This window comes from Astatotilapia calliptera, chromosome 23 (genome assembly GCF_900246225.1).
Source record: "Astatotilapia calliptera chromosome 23, fAstCal1.2, whole genome shotgun sequence".
NCBI classification, from domain to species: Eukaryota; Metazoa; Chordata; class Actinopteri; order Cichliformes; family Cichlidae; genus Astatotilapia; species Astatotilapia calliptera.
This window is the reverse complement of record NC_039323.1, coordinates 14,409,504-14,429,541: the sequence shown is the minus strand read 5'-3', so window position 1 is coordinate 14,429,541 and position 20,038 is coordinate 14,409,504. Positions and strand designations below refer to the sequence as shown.

The 20,038-nt window shown below is 39.0% G+C and overlaps 1 protein-coding gene across 3 annotated transcripts in view; it reads left to right on the top strand.

The window, feature by feature from the left end:
• The first annotated feature begins 7,327 nt into the window (after positions 1-7,327).
• tgfbr3 (transforming growth factor, beta receptor III) overlaps positions 7,328-20,038 on the top strand; it is a 70,647-nt gene continuing 57,936 nt past the window's right edge. For 2 of the 3 annotated variants that reach the window (XM_026160147.1, XM_026160146.1), the window contains exons 1-2: positions 7,328-7,568; positions 12,012-12,189. In XM_026160147.1, the coding sequence (XP_026015932.1) occupies positions 12,129-12,189 (61 nt within the window). In that variant the 5' untranslated portion in view covers positions 7,328-7,568; positions 12,012-12,128. The remainder of the gene's footprint in view (positions 7,569-12,011; positions 12,190-20,038) is intronic. The other variant, XM_026160145.1, reaches the window with a different exon arrangement.

The following is a 20,038-nucleotide window of genomic DNA, read 5'->3' as shown; positions in this document are numbered from 1 at the left end:
TCCTGTTTATACAGGCTCCACAAAAACTGGACAGAAGATTGTAGATCAGCATTGTTTTGCTTTGTTTTATTACATTTTGTAGTTTTTTACTGCCTTTGGCATTGTAAACCTACCACCACTTTTTAAGTTCTTCCATGTTAAGTACATTAAGTTTGCTTCTAATGAAATCTGATATATAGAAAAAATTGCCACTGTGATTAGAAAATTGTGAAAAATTTACCTGGTCTAATGAGTTCCAATTAGTAGTGGAATATTCGGATGGTAGAGAGCATGGATCCATCCAGCCTTGTATCCATGGTTTAGGCTCGTGAAGGTAGCATAATGATATAGGGGATATATTACATCTTGGACTCCTTTGTACCACGTGGTCATCATTTAAACTCCATGGTCACCATGTTGCTGATGCTGATGCTCGTGCTATCCCTTTTATGACTTCAGTATAGCCTTCTCATGGCTGTTTCCAGCAGACTAATGCACCATGTCACAAAACTCAGTTAATCTCAAATTGGTTTCTTGAACATGATGAGTTCACTATTCTGAGATGGCCTCCTCAGTCACCATATCTCAATCCAATGGAGCACCTCTGGGATGTGGTTGAGCAGGAGATTTGCATCATGGATCTGTAGCTGCAAATCTGCCGCAACTACACAATGGTATGATGTTAGTATGGACCAAAAACTCTGAGGAATGATTCAGTTACCTTTATCATCTTGTTAAATCGGTACCATGACGAATGAGTGTAGTCCTGAAGTCAAAAGTGGGAACAACCTGGCACTACCAAAGTGTACCTAATGAAGTGGCCGGTGAGTGTATTTGTGCATGCATTTTTATATGTATATTACCTGTTTTCTTTCTAAGGTAATTTGTAAAATATTGTATTTTTAAGTCTTTTAGCCTGTCAGTAAAAAGGAGTATAAAACTAATTCGACATTAGTCACTTGCACCTTTTTTCCACAAGATGGAGCCATGGCCAAAAATGTGTGGTGAAATTATACAGCTTCGAGTGCAAAAGGAGGCGGCATGTTGCTTTCCTTTATGTCCCACATACCCACAAATTATTTAACTGGAATATTCACGTTTCTGTTTAAATGTCATTATGAAATTATTGGCTGTCATTTAAACATCTGGAAGTAAACTCAGAACATAAACATCAGTTTGTTTTTTGGAGGTTTTAGTTTTTTTTAAAGGCTCACTTGTATATCTTTGTAAGTAAAAGAGATTTTTGACTGCAGTCTAAAGTGAAAACACGTGTTTACATGTATATTGTAATTTATATAGCATCAAACTAAATTTAAATGCAAGAAGTAGACCTTTTAGGAACTGAGGCAGAAAGGGGTGTTAAACAGTCTTCAGTATACCAATAAAAGACCAAATGCAAGGAAGTTCAGAAAGTGAAAGGTATAGGCAGGCAGAATGAGTTTTGAATCTGAGCGTAAATACTGACACAGTGTGAGTTCCCCTGACAATTACCGGAAGCTTGTTGAGAAGGGAGGAGGTCATAAAGGAAAAGGTTCTGCCCTGCCCATGTTTCAAAAGTGAGGAGAAACAACGGGTATTTGTTTTTGAATGAACAAACATAAACTCAAAAGAAGTGAGGGAACAGACACTGTTTACACATTTAACTGCTTCTAATCAGAAGTCAAATAGCTTTAATGCTACTTTATGTTACTTGAAAAGTACTTGTCATATTATTTTCAGGAAAGGCTGATTTACCACATTCCAAACCTTTAGTGATCCTAGGTGACACATTGTTCTGTATTAGCTAAGCAAATGTTAAATAATCAGGATTAACTCTAATTCAAACAACAACACATCAAGACAGACATGATGGTTAATATAACTTACATTAATATCAAAATGACTAGAATATTTCCATTTTATAAAATTGAGTATTTATGCATTAAATACAATTTGATGGCATTATTACTTTGCTTAATGATCCTAAATCCAGTAGCAACTCCAAAGCTATAAGGCAATAAATAATATTTGGCTCTATTCAGATGACAATAAACGTCTTTTCCCTGTAATTCCAGTGGGATTCTAACCCAAACTTCATACACAGCGTAAATAAAAGCCTGACAACAATCAGCCAGGAAATGATGATCTTATTAAAAGTGTTCTAATTCTAAATCAATTGAAAACTATAGAGTTGAAATATAACCATGCTACATTAATTTTATTCTCAGTAGTTGGGCTGAGAATGTCTCGTGTTTGGTAACCCTTGAAAAATGTTGTCGGGTTGCCTTTTAATAACCGATATGGCCTGTTCCTGGAGCAGGGTTTAGTAAAGGATGGCACTTTTCTTACCTCTGCTTGTGCTGCACGTATTACTATTTTTTAATGGTCTAACTCCTTCACTGAAGAGCAGAAAAACATGCTGAGCAAATCCCTACCTTGCTCTATACCATCCATAAGAGGGCAACAGAATCCATATTTTTATTATGCTACACTTTATGTTGTGTAAATAAAATGCAATTTCTTATTTTTCACCCTATTTTTCAGTCCAAAATGGGAATAAGAAATACTTATTCCCATTTTGAAACTTTGAACTAAATCTACTAAATCTCCTGTTGTGCATCACATTTAAATTGAGTGACAGAAATCACCACAAAACTCTGTTTTTCTAAAGAAAATTGCAAATTACAAGGAAATCTCTAATGCAACTCTGGTAAAATGAAAGTCTTTTAATAACAGATATGAGATGATCTCTAAGAGGTCAACAATTTTTTTCCCCAGGTGACCTTTAAACTATATGTGAGATTGACAGAATGTATTTCTTATGTCTTTTTTGTTTACCTTTATTTAAATAGTTAAAAAAATAACCTGGAAAAATTTGAATATAATTAAAATCTTTGAATAAACAACAGACTAAATGAAAGTCTAAACTTTTGAGCACATTGAGGGACTTCAGAATCTCATATGTAAGTTTACTGGCCATGCCCGAAGGGAGAGGTGCTGCCAATCTGTCTGGTTGCTTAATAGCTACGTTAAATTAACATTACAAGAAGACTTTTACTATGCTTTCACAGCTGACTACTTTGGAGAAAAAAAATACATGTGCAGATTTGTGTGTTCACCTGCTGCATTATTGTCTTCATATGTTGTTACCAGATGGAATATCCATTCATCTAACTTAAGATGTCTGGAGTGGTCTAGCAGCATTTGGTTTGGTTTTAAAATGAATTAAAAGCAATAGGCCACATTTAAATAGAAATCAGATGTGTTTCTGCAATGATTTAGGAGAAAACCCCCAGTTTTACCATAAAACTAGTGCTCTACAGTAAGCCCTCTCATCTTTCCTGCTACTGATAGGTATTTGAAATCAAAGTGAGAACATGTGAGATGCTGTCCTGGTCAGTAGTCAAAGACACCGTGCTGTACCAAGAGCCAGCTGGAATGAGGCTTTAACGTTGGCTTTGCCTTTTTTTTGTGGCCTTTGTGTGACTGAGAAAATGTGGGCCAGAAAATCCCTTTTCACTCTTTCCATCTGATAACACACTGCAATCCAAGTCAACAGCAGTCCAATAACAACCCTGCCCTGCTCAAACGTTTGGAGTGTCCAAAAACATTGCTGAACCGAGGACAAAGCAAGGGGGACTATCGCTGTGATAATAACTTATTCTTTTCATTCAAAAAAATATTGTTTCAACCCAATTCAAGATAAAATATTATCAGAGAAAAAAGGCTTGTCTTGCATAAAGTACATCTGATTTTGGTCTTTTTGCAATACTTACAGAAGCAAATATTTGACCCTCTTTAGAACAGTGGCTATACCTGTACAATGGAGGCGTCTAATTGTTGTTATATTTCTGAGATGACTGCTGACAATATTGACTACTGAGATGCAGTGTGTTTGAAAGTGGGGGTGTGTTGTCAGGTGAAAGTACACTTCATAAAACCTTCATTGCTGTTCCGTTAACAAAGGAAAAGCACAATACTCTGAAATACTGATATCATATGTGTTGTAGTTCTACTTCACTACTAACAGTGTTTTGAGACACTTATTTTTTGTGTTTATCCACCTTGTAAAGGACACTGAAAAGGTTGCGCTTTAAACTTGACCACTTTATATTCTGCATATATTTATTACTGTCTTCATTCTGGCTTTGAACACATTAATCTGCTTTTGTTGTCTTTTGAAAGATTACCTTTGCCATAAAAAGGAAATGATCCTTCCAGTATAAAAAGAAAATCATTGTCTGTGTCCTTGAAACATCATGTAAAGAAGCCGAACAAAAGAGTTTATTATGGGTAGTCCATTACTTAACATATCTGTATATGTAATTTATATTTACTTGTAAGAATACATTAACCACACACAGCAGTGATAGAAAATAACAATACAGCAAAAATGAACATGTTCAAGCCCAGATTGTCTAAAACTGTAATTTTTCTTTTGCGTGTAATGCAATTCAGCCAAGATCACTTATTATTTCATGCGGTGACACTTGGTGGCACTCAAAGTAGAGCAATATTAGTGAAAAGCATGGTTGGTCTTGACAGGTAGAGCAATCAACTGGGTCAATAAAGAGTCAAGAACGGGAGTTACATTAATGGAAAGTGAAGAAGCTTCAGATTGCTCATATCTTTGATGCACCGTTACACTTTCTATTCCCCTTCATCTCAGCTGTATTCACAACCCTAACACAGTGTAAATAAACAAAGTGGAACACTTTAACGGAGACATGCATATGTATGAGATGTAAAATAATTTGATCCCTTTGAGCGTTTCCTTGTCAACTCTCAAAAGCAGCACATCAGTGTGTTTTTGTGTGTTTTCCACAACAAAAGTTTCCTTCCCTCTTGTCACAGGTGCCATCTCATTAGTGGTGAATCACTAAGCTGACATTTATGTTGTACCAAGTCACACAGCATCTCCTTTTTGCTGGGAGTCTGATATCACAGCAGAGCAATTCGGTGTTTGTTTAGCAGCGTACGAGAGATTTCACACGCAGGAATCGCTCCGCACACAGTTTAGTGCTTGTGATGGGGGTTGCAGGGTGCTGAAATAAAAAGGATGTGACAAAAAAAATTCTTGTGAGAGCTGTAAAAGAAAACAAAAACAAAAACAAAAAACTTCCTAATATTAGAAACCGCTTCAAAACATTTAAACATACAAATGACCGAGATGATAAATATGAAACTAATACATAAGAATACTATCTTTATTTCTAATGAAATGATCACAATGACAGGCAAAAATTAAAAATGTTAAATAAAAAAAAATAAAAAAAATAAAAAAATATATATATGTGTGTGTGTGTGTGTGTGTATGTGTATATATATATGTATATATATGTGTATATATATGTTTGCTCTACTTCACATGGAAAACAATATTTCACAGAGTGGAGAAGGGTTTTTTTGTGTTTTCTTTTTGTCATTTTGAATTTAAAGTATGTAGGCCCAAAGGCATCACATCAGTCACACTGTAACCTCTAAACTGTCTTTGTTTGAGGGCCTCTGGTGGTCTTTGATCACTATCTGGTGACACCAGATCTCCCATTCACCATAAAAAACATTCACTCCGGTCAAATGGCACATTTAAAGTAAAACCTCAGGACTTGATCTCTTGACCTTGACCTCTGCACTGATGGGATTTGATGGCTCTGTTATGCTTTTGGGGCCTGTTTTGGTGAAATGGGTTCCTTGGTCCCCCTAGTGTGAAGGATCCTTGTAAATAAACACAGAATTTGACTCCCTGTGATGAAACACATGTAGGAGGATAACTGCCTCCGCCCTTAGGCCATGAGCGGTCACTGAATGATTTCATCAGCATGAAAGTTATGTGCCATACCTACCCTGCCATCCGTCCTGCGTCAGCTGGCCTAAAAGCTGTTCTGGGAAAATTTGATAGCCTGATACTTTCCCAAAACACTTCCCAAAACTGGATTTTCTTTCATTTGTCACTATCTTTAGGCAAAGAAAACAGACAAATTACTCCATCAGTGAACATCTAATGTCTTTCCTGTAGTAGTAATTTTTGCTAAGTAGTCATCATCATGTGACAATGAACTAATTCAAAAAGGTAGACAACTTTATGTTTTTTTGGGGTGAGAGACTTCATGATATGTTTAGTGACTGCATCTTTAACCCAGTGGGCATTTCAGACACTGTGCAGTGCAACCCGTCACTGCTGCTCTCAATCTGCTGACGGTAATTTCCTATCCATTACACTTTCAGAGTGTTTAAATAAATAATAAACCCAAACTGAGTGCATATGGTCTTTTTCACAGCAGACATAGTAGGAAATAGTAGGAAAAGCATAGACGTTCTTCAACATTAATGATGGCGCTAATGTATTCAAATGCGTAATGGTCCTGAACATAAAGCAGCTAGAATAGAATTCAGCTGTCATAACAGCATTTTTTATATACTAGCTCCTTTGATTTGGCTTAAAGTACAATCAGGTTGGATGGTTTGTGAATTCCTCACATCGCATTGCAGCGATACTGTGACTTTTCTGTTTGTATGCTTTTTGGATAGTACACATGCAAAAAGCATACACATCAGACACAGATTGGATGATTTAGACATTATTTGAACTGTACAACTATTCCGACAACTTCTGGATTTCCTGCAGCAGTGGTCTTTTCACAAAAATATTATTGTTCTTTAGCAAGTCACTGGAATACCAAGTGCCACTTGGGCTTGCAAGCTGCATCTGCTTGCAATCCCAAGTGTCTGCCATGTTTGTCTCAGTTAAATAAATATTGCCAAAGTTTGACCTCAGTTTAGTTAAAGCATATAGATGATGATGGTTGATTTAACAGTCATAACATGTCTGATTGTTCTATTACTATATCATATGTTATAAATCATGGTATTTTGTAAAATTGTAATTGCACAATATCCTATACATGGAGATTTTTAATAAACTGGACATTAGATGCCAAAGGATTACACAGAAACACCCTACCGCCAAACACCTTGCAACACAATTATTTTCATGACTCAAAACAAAGTCCTCTTGCTGCAGCAAAAGGTGCACATCAAATAGAAGTCTTGGTTAACCAGATATTTGTATTACCTGTCATAATAGGCCTCCATGTGGATAAGGATCACTCTGTTGGCCTGTGTGGTGAGATTAACCTGAAGCAAGCCTATACAGCCTATACAGTTACAGTCTTTATGTTTCATATGGGACTGAAGGGTCCTTTTGAGATATTAAAGTTACGCACTCTCACATTCGGACTTAGATATGTGCGATCACTTAAGGACCTTGTGATCCTCCTGCAGGAGCTCCTGAGCAGACCGTGCACCCTGCTTTGGGAAGCTCTGCCGCAGCAGCTCAGCCTCCTCCCTCCAGGCCCCGCCCCCAGATGAAGCCCTCAGTAAAAAGGCAGACAGATAGTAGTAAACTGATAGAAACTTTGAGCGAGTGCGGTTGTTTGAACACAAACTGATAAAATATCCCGTCGACATTGTTCTCTGTGATTTTTTTTAATCTACTACATCAAAAATAACTGCGTGAATGTGCAGCCGAAATAACGACTTTGATATCCGCATCCAGCGCTGCGACCTCAACTTCAACCAAGTTTACTTGGGCATTTTCTGAAGATTGCATGGTATGTCCGCTTGTTTTCAAGACCTAATTCTTTGACTAGATAACGCTTAGCTTTTGTCCAGAAGATAAGGTTTATGTAAAGAATGTCAGGCAGCACTGTGGGTGCGAATCCCTTGAAAATGCTGTTTACAGTTACAGTGTACTTAGCCGCTCAAAACTCCAGCAGAACATCTGTCATGATTCCGCTGACATGCTCTCCTGCTTTCTCCCGCTGTTGTTGATTGTTAGCTACGGGCTAACAGCACAGAGCTCTTGCTTAAATTCTCTTTGTTGCTGGTTTGGTTGTGTTTCATAAGAAAGCTGCTTTAAAGAAAAGCACAGGTAAACATTGAGTGAAGTATTCCCTTCAGAGTGACAACAGCACGATACTGTGTGCGCGCGCGCACGGGTGTGCTTTCTCTTCTCACCCGCGCGCTTCTGTGGGCACAAACGTGACTGACAGTGCAAGAAGTTTAGAGAAAAACTTAAGAGTGTCAACTCGTGTCTTTACACTGGATTAAAATGGACAGGACTACTGTGGCAGTCACGGTGTACTTGTATGTTATGGTTGCTCATGCTTAGGATATTTTCTCTATTCTTTTAGCTTGCTTTAGCTTCACACGTCCAGATGGTGAGTTCAGGGATATTACTGCAACCACATATATATATTTTTATTATAGATGAATTTGTTAAAACTCCAAAATAATGAGGTATTTTATTTGCATTTTACCTGGACAGCACAGTGGTGAAGCGGTTAGCCTCACACAAAGAGGGTTTCTGGTTCGAACCCTCTGGCTAGCTGGGGCCTGTCTGCAAGGAGTTTGCATGTTCTCCTGTTTGCATGGGTTCTCTCCGGCCTCTCCGACTCCTTCTCACAGTTCACAGACATGCCTTTTATTTTAGGCTGATGATTCTAAATTGTCCATAAGTGTGATTGTTTGTTTATCTTTCTCTGTGCTTGTTTATCACCCTGTGATGGACTGGCAATCCCTCCCTCTCAGTGTCGGCTGGCATAGACTCCAGCCCCCTTCTGTGCTACATTGGATAAGGATTAATGAAAATAAAATGGGAAAAATGGATGGATGTTTACATAAATAGATGGAACATTTTGTAAGCCATCTTTTAAGTTTTACGACCAGTCTGGAGATAAGATCGCCAGTGCTGTCATAAAAAGACGTTTTTAAAATGTTTTGTTGATAGAATATTCAAGTCTGTTGAAGTTTTTGTTAATCAAGTGGCTGAAAATTCATTAATTATAGTAAAACAGAGTTATTGCTTTTACTTTGTGCCAACCGATTGTGTTTACATGGCACCCACCAAAGGTCCATTTCAATGCAGGATAAACCCTGATACTGTCTAAGGGGAAAATGAGACATTGTGACATTTTATCTGTAACATTAATACATTAACAGGGGAACAGTCTCAGATCAAAACTGAGAAAAGTCTGCCAGCTGCTATACAGAAGCAGTTGTGGCTTACTTTACCAGCTCTATTTGATTAGCAACAAAAATATAGCTTGATGTCACCAAAAACACAGTACAAGCTATCGCAGACAGTTTTGCACAACCTTAAGACAATCTTCAATTTTTGAGGGGTATCGGTATCGACTTTGAAATTGCAGTCTCGTGACAGTCCATAGACACTGAAAGTGCAGAAGAGCTCACTATAGTTCTTTCAGAAGCTCATATGACCACATGATTTTCAAAATGACTTATGAGTATTAATCCTGAGTATCTTACTCATACACCACAAGATGCACTATATAACACAGACCTCAGCCTTTGTGTTATTGCTCTCTTCGCGCATGGCTTTGCGATTACAAGAACCCTGTAAATGCCCTTGGGTCTTGACATCGCTTAACTGCAGCGTATGCATACGTGATGACACAGATATAAGCCAGGCCTTTAACACTTAACTGACCACAAGTATTCAGCTTGGTTTCACTGATGTTCAGTACGTTCAGTCTGGGGTCTGCATGCTATAATGTACTTTCCAGATTCTCTTTGAGGGAAATACTTTGCTCGGCTTAGACAGTCAGGGTTGAGAAGAAGTCACATGAGGTGATTTGAGTTGTTGCTGCAACAAAACCATCACCATAGCATAGAGTTAAAACCTTCTCCAACCCAAAACAACTTTAAAAGGCTATGACTAAATCTTTTGCACATAGGTTTTTAGAAGCTGTTTTACCACCAGCTTTCTTAGTATTGTAACCCAGTGCAAATGTGATTCCAACCATAGATACATCAAAAGAGCTACACACTGTTTTACGTAAAGAAAGTCTCCTTTGATTTGGTCTTTGCTTCCCAAAAGGTATTGCAACACAGTTTAGCTTTGTTTAGTCAGTGAAGAGATGAAGGTCAAGGAGCGGCATAAATCAAACAGAGCGCTCTGGTTCTCACTGACAAGCTGAAAGTGTAATATTTGTCATGATGTTCCAAAATGACTTCCCAGCCCTTGCAGCTGCCACACAGTGAAAGGCCCTTTTGTCCTGTGCAAGCTGCTTGCACTGCAGAGTGATGCACCTCAGTACTTTGTGCATCACTTCCTATATACACTGTATAGCTCACCACAGGTTATATAGATGCACATGTGTTTCTTCCACACAGCTCTATACTAGTTAGAGACAGTGCCTTTAAAGTGTGAGCACCTGCAGTTCTTGTTACAAGACTTCTAACATGACAACAGTTTCACTTTTCTTGCCACAAAGAGTCAGACATCAATCAGAGAAGAAATTTGCACAACTTTTTCTGCGGACCATATCTTTCTAGAGACATGTTTTGATTGCATCTACAGAACATACCCACATAATAACTGAGAATTAGAAAGAGCTAAAAGGATTCTTCGGAACATGGTAAATCTTTCAGAAGTCCACGTTTTAATCTTGATTTAGCCTTTGAAAAACAACGAGCTGGATTATTGGAAATGGAAAAGCTTGCTTTCATTTGGATATATTAGGTTCCAGTGTACTGTTTTTATTAATACTTGTCAGAATGTAAGAACAGCATGGCCATGTGTTCCTTATCTGCTTTGCTGCTCTGAAGTTGTTCTGTGCTTCTCTGGTCTGACTCTTATAATGCACTGTTTTGAAGGCATCTTTCTGCTGCTGATACTGGAATTTATAACCTTGATAAAAATGCATTAAAATATACTTGTAATAGCCGTGTCTGCGGCTGCAGATATCACACAGTTGTTTTTGCAAGATGGACTTCATGGTCAAAAGCACCTGCTCGTCTGAGCCTAACTCCTGACTCAATCATTCCTGCCTCATTCATTTTTTTCTGTAAAAGGAAAAAGGACCAAGTATAATTACAATTATACTGCTAAATCTGCTAAATGAAAATTAATTCTTAATTATTGCAAAAGAATTTACAAAATATAATGATTCTACATTTCATGATGTGTTTAAATATATTTGTCAAAAAGCATCTAAGCTGCAAGCGTCTTATAACGGGTTTTTCCCAAAGGTAGTAGCTGACATCTGTGGGGTGGTTTTGCCAGCAGTCACACTGACATTGCACGCTACTTAGTCCTTTTTGACAGCCTTATATGGCCAGTGGATGTTACTTTTACCCTTTTCTTTCATAAGCTTATCTATCCACTTGCATGTTAACCATCTGTAGCTTTGCAACACTCAACACTTGGGAAATGCGTTTGCGTTGTTCGGTTTGTTTAAACTGAAAAGTGAAACCTAGACAGGTGACCTTTTTGATTGATTCAGACTAGAAATCAGTTTTGGTTTCTTGTTTTTTCCGCCACTCTTGAGTCATTGGCACTGCTTACATACCCCACCACCTTTGCCACGGAAGGAAGGGGAATGTGGTTATAGTGGCAGAATTTTTTTTCCAGTTTTATCAACTAGAATAAAACAATTAAATTTTTCACTGTACAAAAATCACTTTCATAATTAAACTTTACACCCTTTTCCTTTCTATGCAAGACAATTAGGATTTTTCCTTCTGCCACTTTCTGAGAGAAACTCTGTAAAATTCTGGATATTCTTTGTTTATAAATGTACATGAATTTCATTTTTCCCCTTGTCATAGCCGTCACTGTTTACACTTAGATTAAGTTAAAGCTTCAGTCAGGGTCATGGTAATTAGTGCGGTGGTACTAAGCTGCTTACTCAAGACCCCACTAGAGTTTCCTGAGTCTTTAAATTAAAGTGTGTTAATAACCTGTGGCATGTTCTGGACTGTTAACACCCAGCAAGTCAGTCATCCATCCCAAACTACTTGCACACTCTAACAGGCTTGGAAGGTGTGTGCAGCCTGGTCCTTTGAAGCATGCATAACCTCCAATTAACCCTCCCAGATTAATCCCCTGGTCTCCTAAGTGCCTCTCTTCTTGTCTCATCTCATCACTCCCACGCTGTATATTAAGCAGAGCCCAGTTCCCTGCTGTTTGTAAATGCTTTAATTGAACCTGCTTCTTCTGGTTGACATCTTTTATTTTTGTTCACTTGCAGCTGGAGCCTGAACGTGGCTTTCTGCAGACCCATTCTCAAGAAGGGAAACCTTTGTGAGACGCTGAAGAACGGCCAGTTCATCCACTTTTATCATACTGGAATCTGCAGAATAATAAAATGGCTACAAGGTCCCATATTCCCTTGATGCTTCTTGCAATATGTTGCCTGGCATCTGCAGGTATGTTTATTTCATTTCAAGCCACTTCCTATGCTTTTCGTGTGAGACTAGGTGTTATCAGATATATGTGTGTTTGTTTGTTTGAAGAGCAAAAACATCTCCTGAACCGAAGTTTGCTTCATACTTCAGTTTGTGAACCATGATTTTAGTTTATAGCGTTAGAGGAGATGAATAATCAAAAATAAACCCTGATAATTTACTTGTTACTTGAAAGTGCATAATTTAGCTCGGCGTTAACAACTCCAGTATGGTTTTGGAAGATGGAACTTATTAATTATTCTGGATGTTTGGCTCTGCTTCAGAATTGTTGTAATCATACAAACTTTGCAAAAATCCTTATGGTGTTATGGTGTTGAAACATTGTGGTGTCAAAATGTTGCCTATGCTATGGGATTTTCCACCCTTCTCCCAGCATGCCTTTCTAGACAGTGCTTGTCAGAGTCATGAGTAAGGGGGATTTATACTAAAGAAAGTGCTGACAAGTTCGATCTGAGAATACAAAACACTCAGCAGGCCTACGTGTATCTGTCAGATTGGGTGGAATGAGACTCAGATTCTGCCAAGTACTCCGTAATTCACAGCAGTGATGCAGACAAACCAAAGAGAGAGAAAATAGATAAGTAAACTGCTACACAGGTGGTTGTATGTGCTACAGGTTGACAGTTTTTGAAAACTCGAGAGGTTGTCGAAAAACTTCGCAAAAAACACTCGACAAAGTCTTGGCTTCTCATTTTAACTTCTTCTCCCCCTATATCAGCCCTTATGTGGTGATATTATCTGAGTGGTGACACCTATTGTTCGGAGAATACTGCAGCAGCTTCCTGTGCCGTAACCATGGGTATAAATACAAGTTTCTCTGAAACGTGGGTATACTGCGGCCTTTAGACTTCCTAAGACAGTTCTGCCACACAGAGAGTCAAGTCTCTGCAGTCACATCAGCTCTTTGAGACTTGAGCAGTACAAAGGAAAAAAAGGCATTATCATGCTAACATGCACACAATGACAATTATAATAGTCTGATATTAAAAGGTTACATTTATCTTCTTCTCTTAGCATTTTTGCTGCTTTTTAAAAAAACAAAAAACAAACAAACTGTACATTCTGCATGTTGTTTAAAGACAGAGCAAAGTCTCATATGAATATTGATGGATGAATACTCAAGGAGGATCAGCAAAATATATAGAGTATATCATGAGGGGGCAAGAATGCCTGTGATGATTTTATTCTCACCTAAAAAAGCATCTGCTGGTGGTGATGTCTCCTGGACAATTCCTAGATGTGGTGTTCTGATCATGGCCAACTGGGAGGAGTCCCAGGGAAGAGCAAGGGCATGCTGGAGAGATTAAATCTCTGTAGAGATGTTATCTCTTGGTAATGACTCAGTGTTTCTCCAGAAGAGCTGGAGAGTGGTGTAGGAATCTCTTTTTAGACTGCTGTCTGGACCAGACCTGGATGGCAAAGGATGGATGCATGGATCTATGAAGACATCAGAATAAATACCCTTGGAAGCATAAAAACTTGTCAGTTTCACAGGTGTGGAGAAATTGGAATGGCAATTTAGCAACTGGTAGCCAGTAACTTTTTAAAGCATCACACTGAAAACCAAAATATTTTAAAGATTTTATAGACCAAATTAAAAAAAAAAAATCTAATCCAGCATGGATCTTCCTCTGGGGAGCATGAATGTCTTTAGCAGATTTTGTGCCAATTAGTTTGTAAAATGTAGAGAAATACTAGAATGAGTTTCTTGGAATTTCGCTAAAACCCTAACAATGTCAACCTATTTGCAGACCCAGATCCATCACGATTTATCTTTATTAATGAAGATAAAGTGCCATGAATATTTGCACCACTTTTTTTCCTCAATATCCAAATAGGATACAAGAAAACTGCATATGCGTAGAAATTCAAGGGAATAAAATAATCCTAATAGCGTTAAACTAAAAACCTCTGGTCCAGTATTATCTGTACCAAATTTCATGCCAGTCCCTTGAAAGTTGTTGGGAGAATTGTTGATGTTCTGTTTCGGGTGAGTAGTCGGCAATTGTGGCCACATCTGTGTTGACTAGAAGTGGGTGGAGTTTCAAGTAGTTGTGTAGTTGGCCATGAGAGGTAATTAGAGGAACTTTCGTTGCTTTTACATCTACACTGGCTGCAAAGTTCAACTGTGGGTTTCTTTGTTTGGTAAATTGAACAAATCCCATAGTGTACTGACCCCATCCTGACACTTAGCCCTACAGTTTGAGGACAAACCTGTCACACTGACTTGAAAGGAGCACAAACCATATTCAGATTCAAGTGTTCATTCCGTTTGGTCTCTTTTTTAGAATGTAAGATGTCCTGTTTACAGAAAGCAGTTTCACAATGTACGGCTCTCGACTTGAACTCACTCCAGATTTAGACTGCAGTATCCCGTTTTGTTTTTCTGTGGCAGCACAGGAATAATGTGTGGTTCGCATTTTTCATAGTTTCAGTCTGATTGCCGCCATAGGTAATTATTGTAAAAGTTCTTCTCTTATTCTCTGGGGGCTTGAACCGCACTCCAGAGAGCTGACTCTTACTCAGACAATAGCAAGTTAGTGAATATGTGTTGTGGGCAGAGCAAACATAATTTCTGCCACAATGCCAGGATCTCCAACACAATGAAGTCCCATACGAAGTTTTCCTCTAAATTCCTCCTCACACGGCAAGATGCATTGTTATACTAAGTCACAAGGGACAGATATTTACAGTTTGACAACCAAATGCCCTTTCCTCCAAAGAGTATTGGCAGTGACTGTATTCACTGATTTACTGGCAAATGATTTGTTTTTTGGGGGGGGGGGGCACATTCAGAACATTATCCTTTTTGCTTTCTGCCAAATATTTTTTAAAACTGCCACTGAGAAGCTTACCAGTTTTTCTTTACTCCAAACCACATCACGGACACTCCACACCACATCAGCCTCTTTCTTTCACCTCTCTCTCTTTTACTGTCTGTTCCTACTATCGCACAGCATCTGTGTAAACAGTCACATCTGCCCTTAAACTTGTCAGGAGTGCTCTTACGTAATGTTTAGATTAGTCTGCAATGAGTCTTCTTTCAGCGTAATGCAATCCAGGTTCTGAGCCTCCCATAACTCTTAAAAGTCAGACTGAGAGCACCTTGATGTCCATATTTCAATTCTGTGCTCTGCTGCTTCACTCTGCTGTTTATAAGTTGTTGTTTTTTTTTCTCCCTCAATATGATCGCTGCCATTTTGCGGTTGCGTCTCCTAAGCATGCCATAATGGTAACTTTGTGAAGGATATATTAGGGACATTGGGGCTGACTGTGGATTTTACAGTGAAATAAAGTCTTTCAGGAGCCACGCCAGATATTAATTTGAGACAGTTGCCAAAAACAGCTCCGGCAGGATGCTGGTTACACTGGAGGCACAAGGCCGGGGTGTTGGCTAACTGAAAAACACACCAGCGTTATTGAGTGCAAAAGCACTTTCTCTCTTATTGTCTATCCTGATTTTACTTATGAGGTGGCTTGATGGATGACCAAGCTACTAGTGCGAATTTGTCTCCAGCGATTCATTGTATACTGTTAAACAAAACGAGAGAGAATTTGGAGCCGTGCTCATATTCAGAGTGCATATGTTCGCTTTCAGCTTTACATTCGAGTAAACAACTTCTTTCAGTCTGCATTTTTCTATACTCCTGGCAGATGCGAGTCACTGCGGTGCCAAAAGTGGTTGTAACTTTTCTTTCTCTCCACAGTTGAGCAAAAGGTTTGTCTGTGTATCCACGGTGCTTTCTTAGGTCCAGCAAGAGTCAGGACTGCCAGAGAGCATTGTGCAACCGCTGTAATCTGAGAGGTGGGGTAGCCAGGGGGAGGAGAGAAGTAAGCGCAGCCGTGGGTCGTCTGGTCCAAATCGACACACTCCACACACGCACGGCGTGCCAAACCGACAAAGTCCCTTCCAGCATGCTAAACCAGATGTGGCCCAGTGATTCATGCGAGGAGCCGGAGCAGCGCAGCGCAGAGGCAGTGTGCTGCTACGCTGAGTGGTTGGGATGTTTACATAGCAACGGGTGTCCTGAGTCTGTCTAATTACAGATCTGCTCTCCCCCATGGTGAAGCCTTTATCTTAACAGTGCTGTCAAGTAGGAGGCAGTCATTGCGGCCCTGTGTGTTTATAGCTTTTACTTATGAATGAAGGGAACCGCAGTATTACCCAGTTTAATTAACAGTGTAAAGTGTGTAAAGTGATTGGTGGAGTATTTAGTTTGATTTACTAACTCATATACTAGCTTTTTTGAAAGCAGACTCTCACCAACACATGGAAGAGTGCCTAAGTGAAGTGCAGCAGACAAGTTTCTACAGACACAAGATCTTCTATGTCTGTCATTTCTTATCAGCCTCTTGTTAAGAGGATGCTTACGTAAATCTGAAGGAGTCAACCAAATCCCGCCCCCAACCCTCTCTCTTCCCCTCTCTCGCTCTCACTCTCTCCATAGTTCCAGTAAGCAGGCGTGTAAATAATTTTGGTCAGAGCCAGTAATGGGAGACAGCTGGGGTGATCGTGCGCTTTCCATTGTGTTTAACAGCCCCGTGGAAAAAAAAAAAAAAAAAAAAAAAAAATCTGGAGAGTAAGAGTAAGAAAGTTATGTGGAGTGTGACTTCATTGAAGAATGAGAGCGTAATAGTAAAAAATTGGACTCCCTCTGTTCTGATAACCTACGGAAGCAGCAAGAAAAAATATTTTGGGCTATCACATTATATTGCTTGAGGTGTCTTTTTTTTATTAAGTGCAATTTCATCACTTTGCAAAGATGCCAAATTTGGGCGTATGACTCAAAAAATCCTGATATGGGATGCAAGGTGAAGGCCTCCAGGTTGTGTCTTTCAACAGACTCACCCCTCCTGGGGCCTCACCTTCCCCACTCCTTTTCCACCAGATGAGTCCTGATGAAAGACCATGTCGCAGTTTTGGAATAATCCCTTTTAAAAACAGGGGTGACTTCCAAAAAATGACAGTAAGACCTTCAGAGCTTGATCCGTGCTATAGATCACAAACATATGCTTTCCACTTGATTTTCAGAATTTGACAGCGAAAGTAGTTCTGAAGTAGCTTGTAGTGAGCTGTTATACACTTAAAAAGCACTGTAATAGTGCATCTGCAAAACAGAAAACAAGAAAAAAAATCCTAAGATTTGCTTATCCAATTCAAGATCACAGGGAGGCTGGAGCTCATTTCAGCTGCATGATTATTGATTTATTTGTTGAAAATCTTCTTTGCTTATTCATTGTCTGTGGTCTTCTCTAACTGGCCAATTATTCATCACACTTTCTGTTTTTTAACTGTCCAGTTAAGAGGCCCTCCCAAGCCTCCTTTGTGCATGTTAATACATGAGACAACATGGCACTTGACAAGTCATTTTTCTTCTTTGCCCTCCCCTTTGTAAAGTTGAAGCCCAGTGGAATGTAGTCTCTTCCAGTGTGTGTGAAAATGCCGTCTGACTTGCCCTTTCCACCTCTTTGGCTCTCTTGCACTGGGCTTACTTACTGGCACAAAGGACCAGCATTGTTTCAGCCTTTGCCTTCTGTTGATGGCAGCCTGCTGCTTCTCAAAAGCCCCTGTTATCACATATGAGTGATAGTTCTATAAAATATCACAAGAACAAAGACATTTTGGGCTGCTATATGATTGATTAAACAAGTTCATGTTATTTATTGCTTTGGCAAATTCCCCTCCAAATATGCCTAACTAGGCAAGACTTATGATTTTAACGGGTAAGTAAGGGTGTGTGCCTGTGTAAATTCAGATGTCAGATTGAGGAGGCTAAGGATGGCTCATCTTGATACCTAGAAACACTTTCCTTGTGATCCTGATCAGCATGCCGGCTCCCAGTTTTTCCTTTTTTGTCTATAGTCTATTTAACACACTCTTTCAAATTTTGATTTTTATATCAAAATTATTTTTAGAATGTTGTCTCTTTGTATAACGGGGACATTGCGGTTATTAAACTAAAACACTGCACTTTAACTTAAACATTTCATCTCCACTTGATCCCCAGTCCATCTGCCAGATTTATTTTTTTTATTAAATCTGTTGGGTGGATTGTATTAAATACTTTACATTGAGAGTTCTGGCAAAGCAGATGATCCAGCACAAATGAAACGAGTCTGATATCTAGTGGGACAAGAAGAAAGACCCCAGGGCACACCTCTCTGCTTCCACAACTACGTCTAAATCTTTGTGAATGCAGACGATGTGGCTGTTCCCAAACCCCCGCCGAGCTGTTGTCAAAAACTCGGCTTTTGAAGGCATCTATGATTGATGAGAAAGCTGCCCTTGGAGCTGCAAGACAGACATTTCTCTCCATTGCATGGTAAATGTTGTACTGCTTGGGTAGTTTCAGTACTGCTGAGAACTGATTTGTGCTGGGTTGGCTGATGGCTGTTGCACGCCACTTATGGTATTTCAGTGTAACAGACTGTAGCAGTGCTTGTGTTGCTGTTGTTATAGCATTATAGGACTCTTCCTTCTTGCATTTTTGTTTTTTACTGTTACTGTATTATTTTGTGTATAATTCTCAGCTGATGTTATCTATTAAAGATAAGGTAAGCTAGCCTACATTAGTCCCAGAGTTGGAAAATTCACAACTTCTTTAAATATATATGAAAAGCCACTTCTTGTTTCTTGATTGAGTTGACAACTTATTTGCTTTGATGTTATAGGTCCAGACAGCACATGTCAGCACCCATCAGTAAAGACATACAGTGGTAGCACAGCCAGTCTTTAGTCATATGCTCGGTCTCCCCCAGCTGTCTCACTTTACACAGTGGCTCCTGTGTTCCTCTGGGAATTAGCCTTGTCTTCCATCTCTTCAAAGACCTCTGATTTATGCCTGCATGGAGAGGTAGGCAGAAATGTACCCGCTTCCATCTTGCCTGCTTGCCTGTGACTTCATATGCTGCTTGTAAGTGGTCATGTTTTTTTGTTTTTTTTTGATCACTTACCAACATGAGCCTCCTACATCTGTCAGGGCTGATGAATAATGACCAGTCTCACTATCAGTACCTAGTATGTTATATACTACATAAATCATAGCTACACTAAGCTGTTAAGTATCTTTTCAGATCTGCATTTACAAAGAAAAACCTTCTAACTTAAACATGACCAAACTTTGCAACATCAACACCCATAACATTATTAAAGAGTGTTTCTCTCATCTCTTCTTTACTTTTTACATCTATTGGTCATTAGAAATGATGATACTGATATATCAGAAAATAGCTAAGAGAAATCCTTCTATTCATAATTTAAAGAATCCTGAATAAAACAATCCTGCCCCCAAAAAGCTAATCAGCAACCCAACTGTGAAAAATGTTATCCATTTATGTTGCTGTGTTGATGCATAGTGCAGTAGAGGTTTCAGGTTTCAACAGGTTCAGCTGTGTGGTGACAGACTTACGGTATCTATAATGTGAATTAGAATATTTTGTTAAGAATTCTGGTGGGATTATCCAAATATGCTCATGATGCTGGCAGTCTGGTTCGAGCTGCTTATAAACCTCTAATGCCGTCTATGTTTGTATGTTTGTAGATATGTTATATGTAGAAGTATAACCTGCCGTGGGAAAACATTGTAAATCTTATTTTTGGGCATACTCACCAAACTTTTGGAGAGGTTTGCATCAGGTCTGAACTGTTTTTATATGCCAATCACTACTGAAATTCAAGTTTAGGCTCCCTCCTCATTAATTAGATACATGGTTGTATTAACTGTTAAAGCGGTGGCCAAGTGGCAAAACTTGTTTCTAGAAGGACCAGTCAAATTAGTCACTTACCTGAACCCATTTCTTTCTCTGTAAT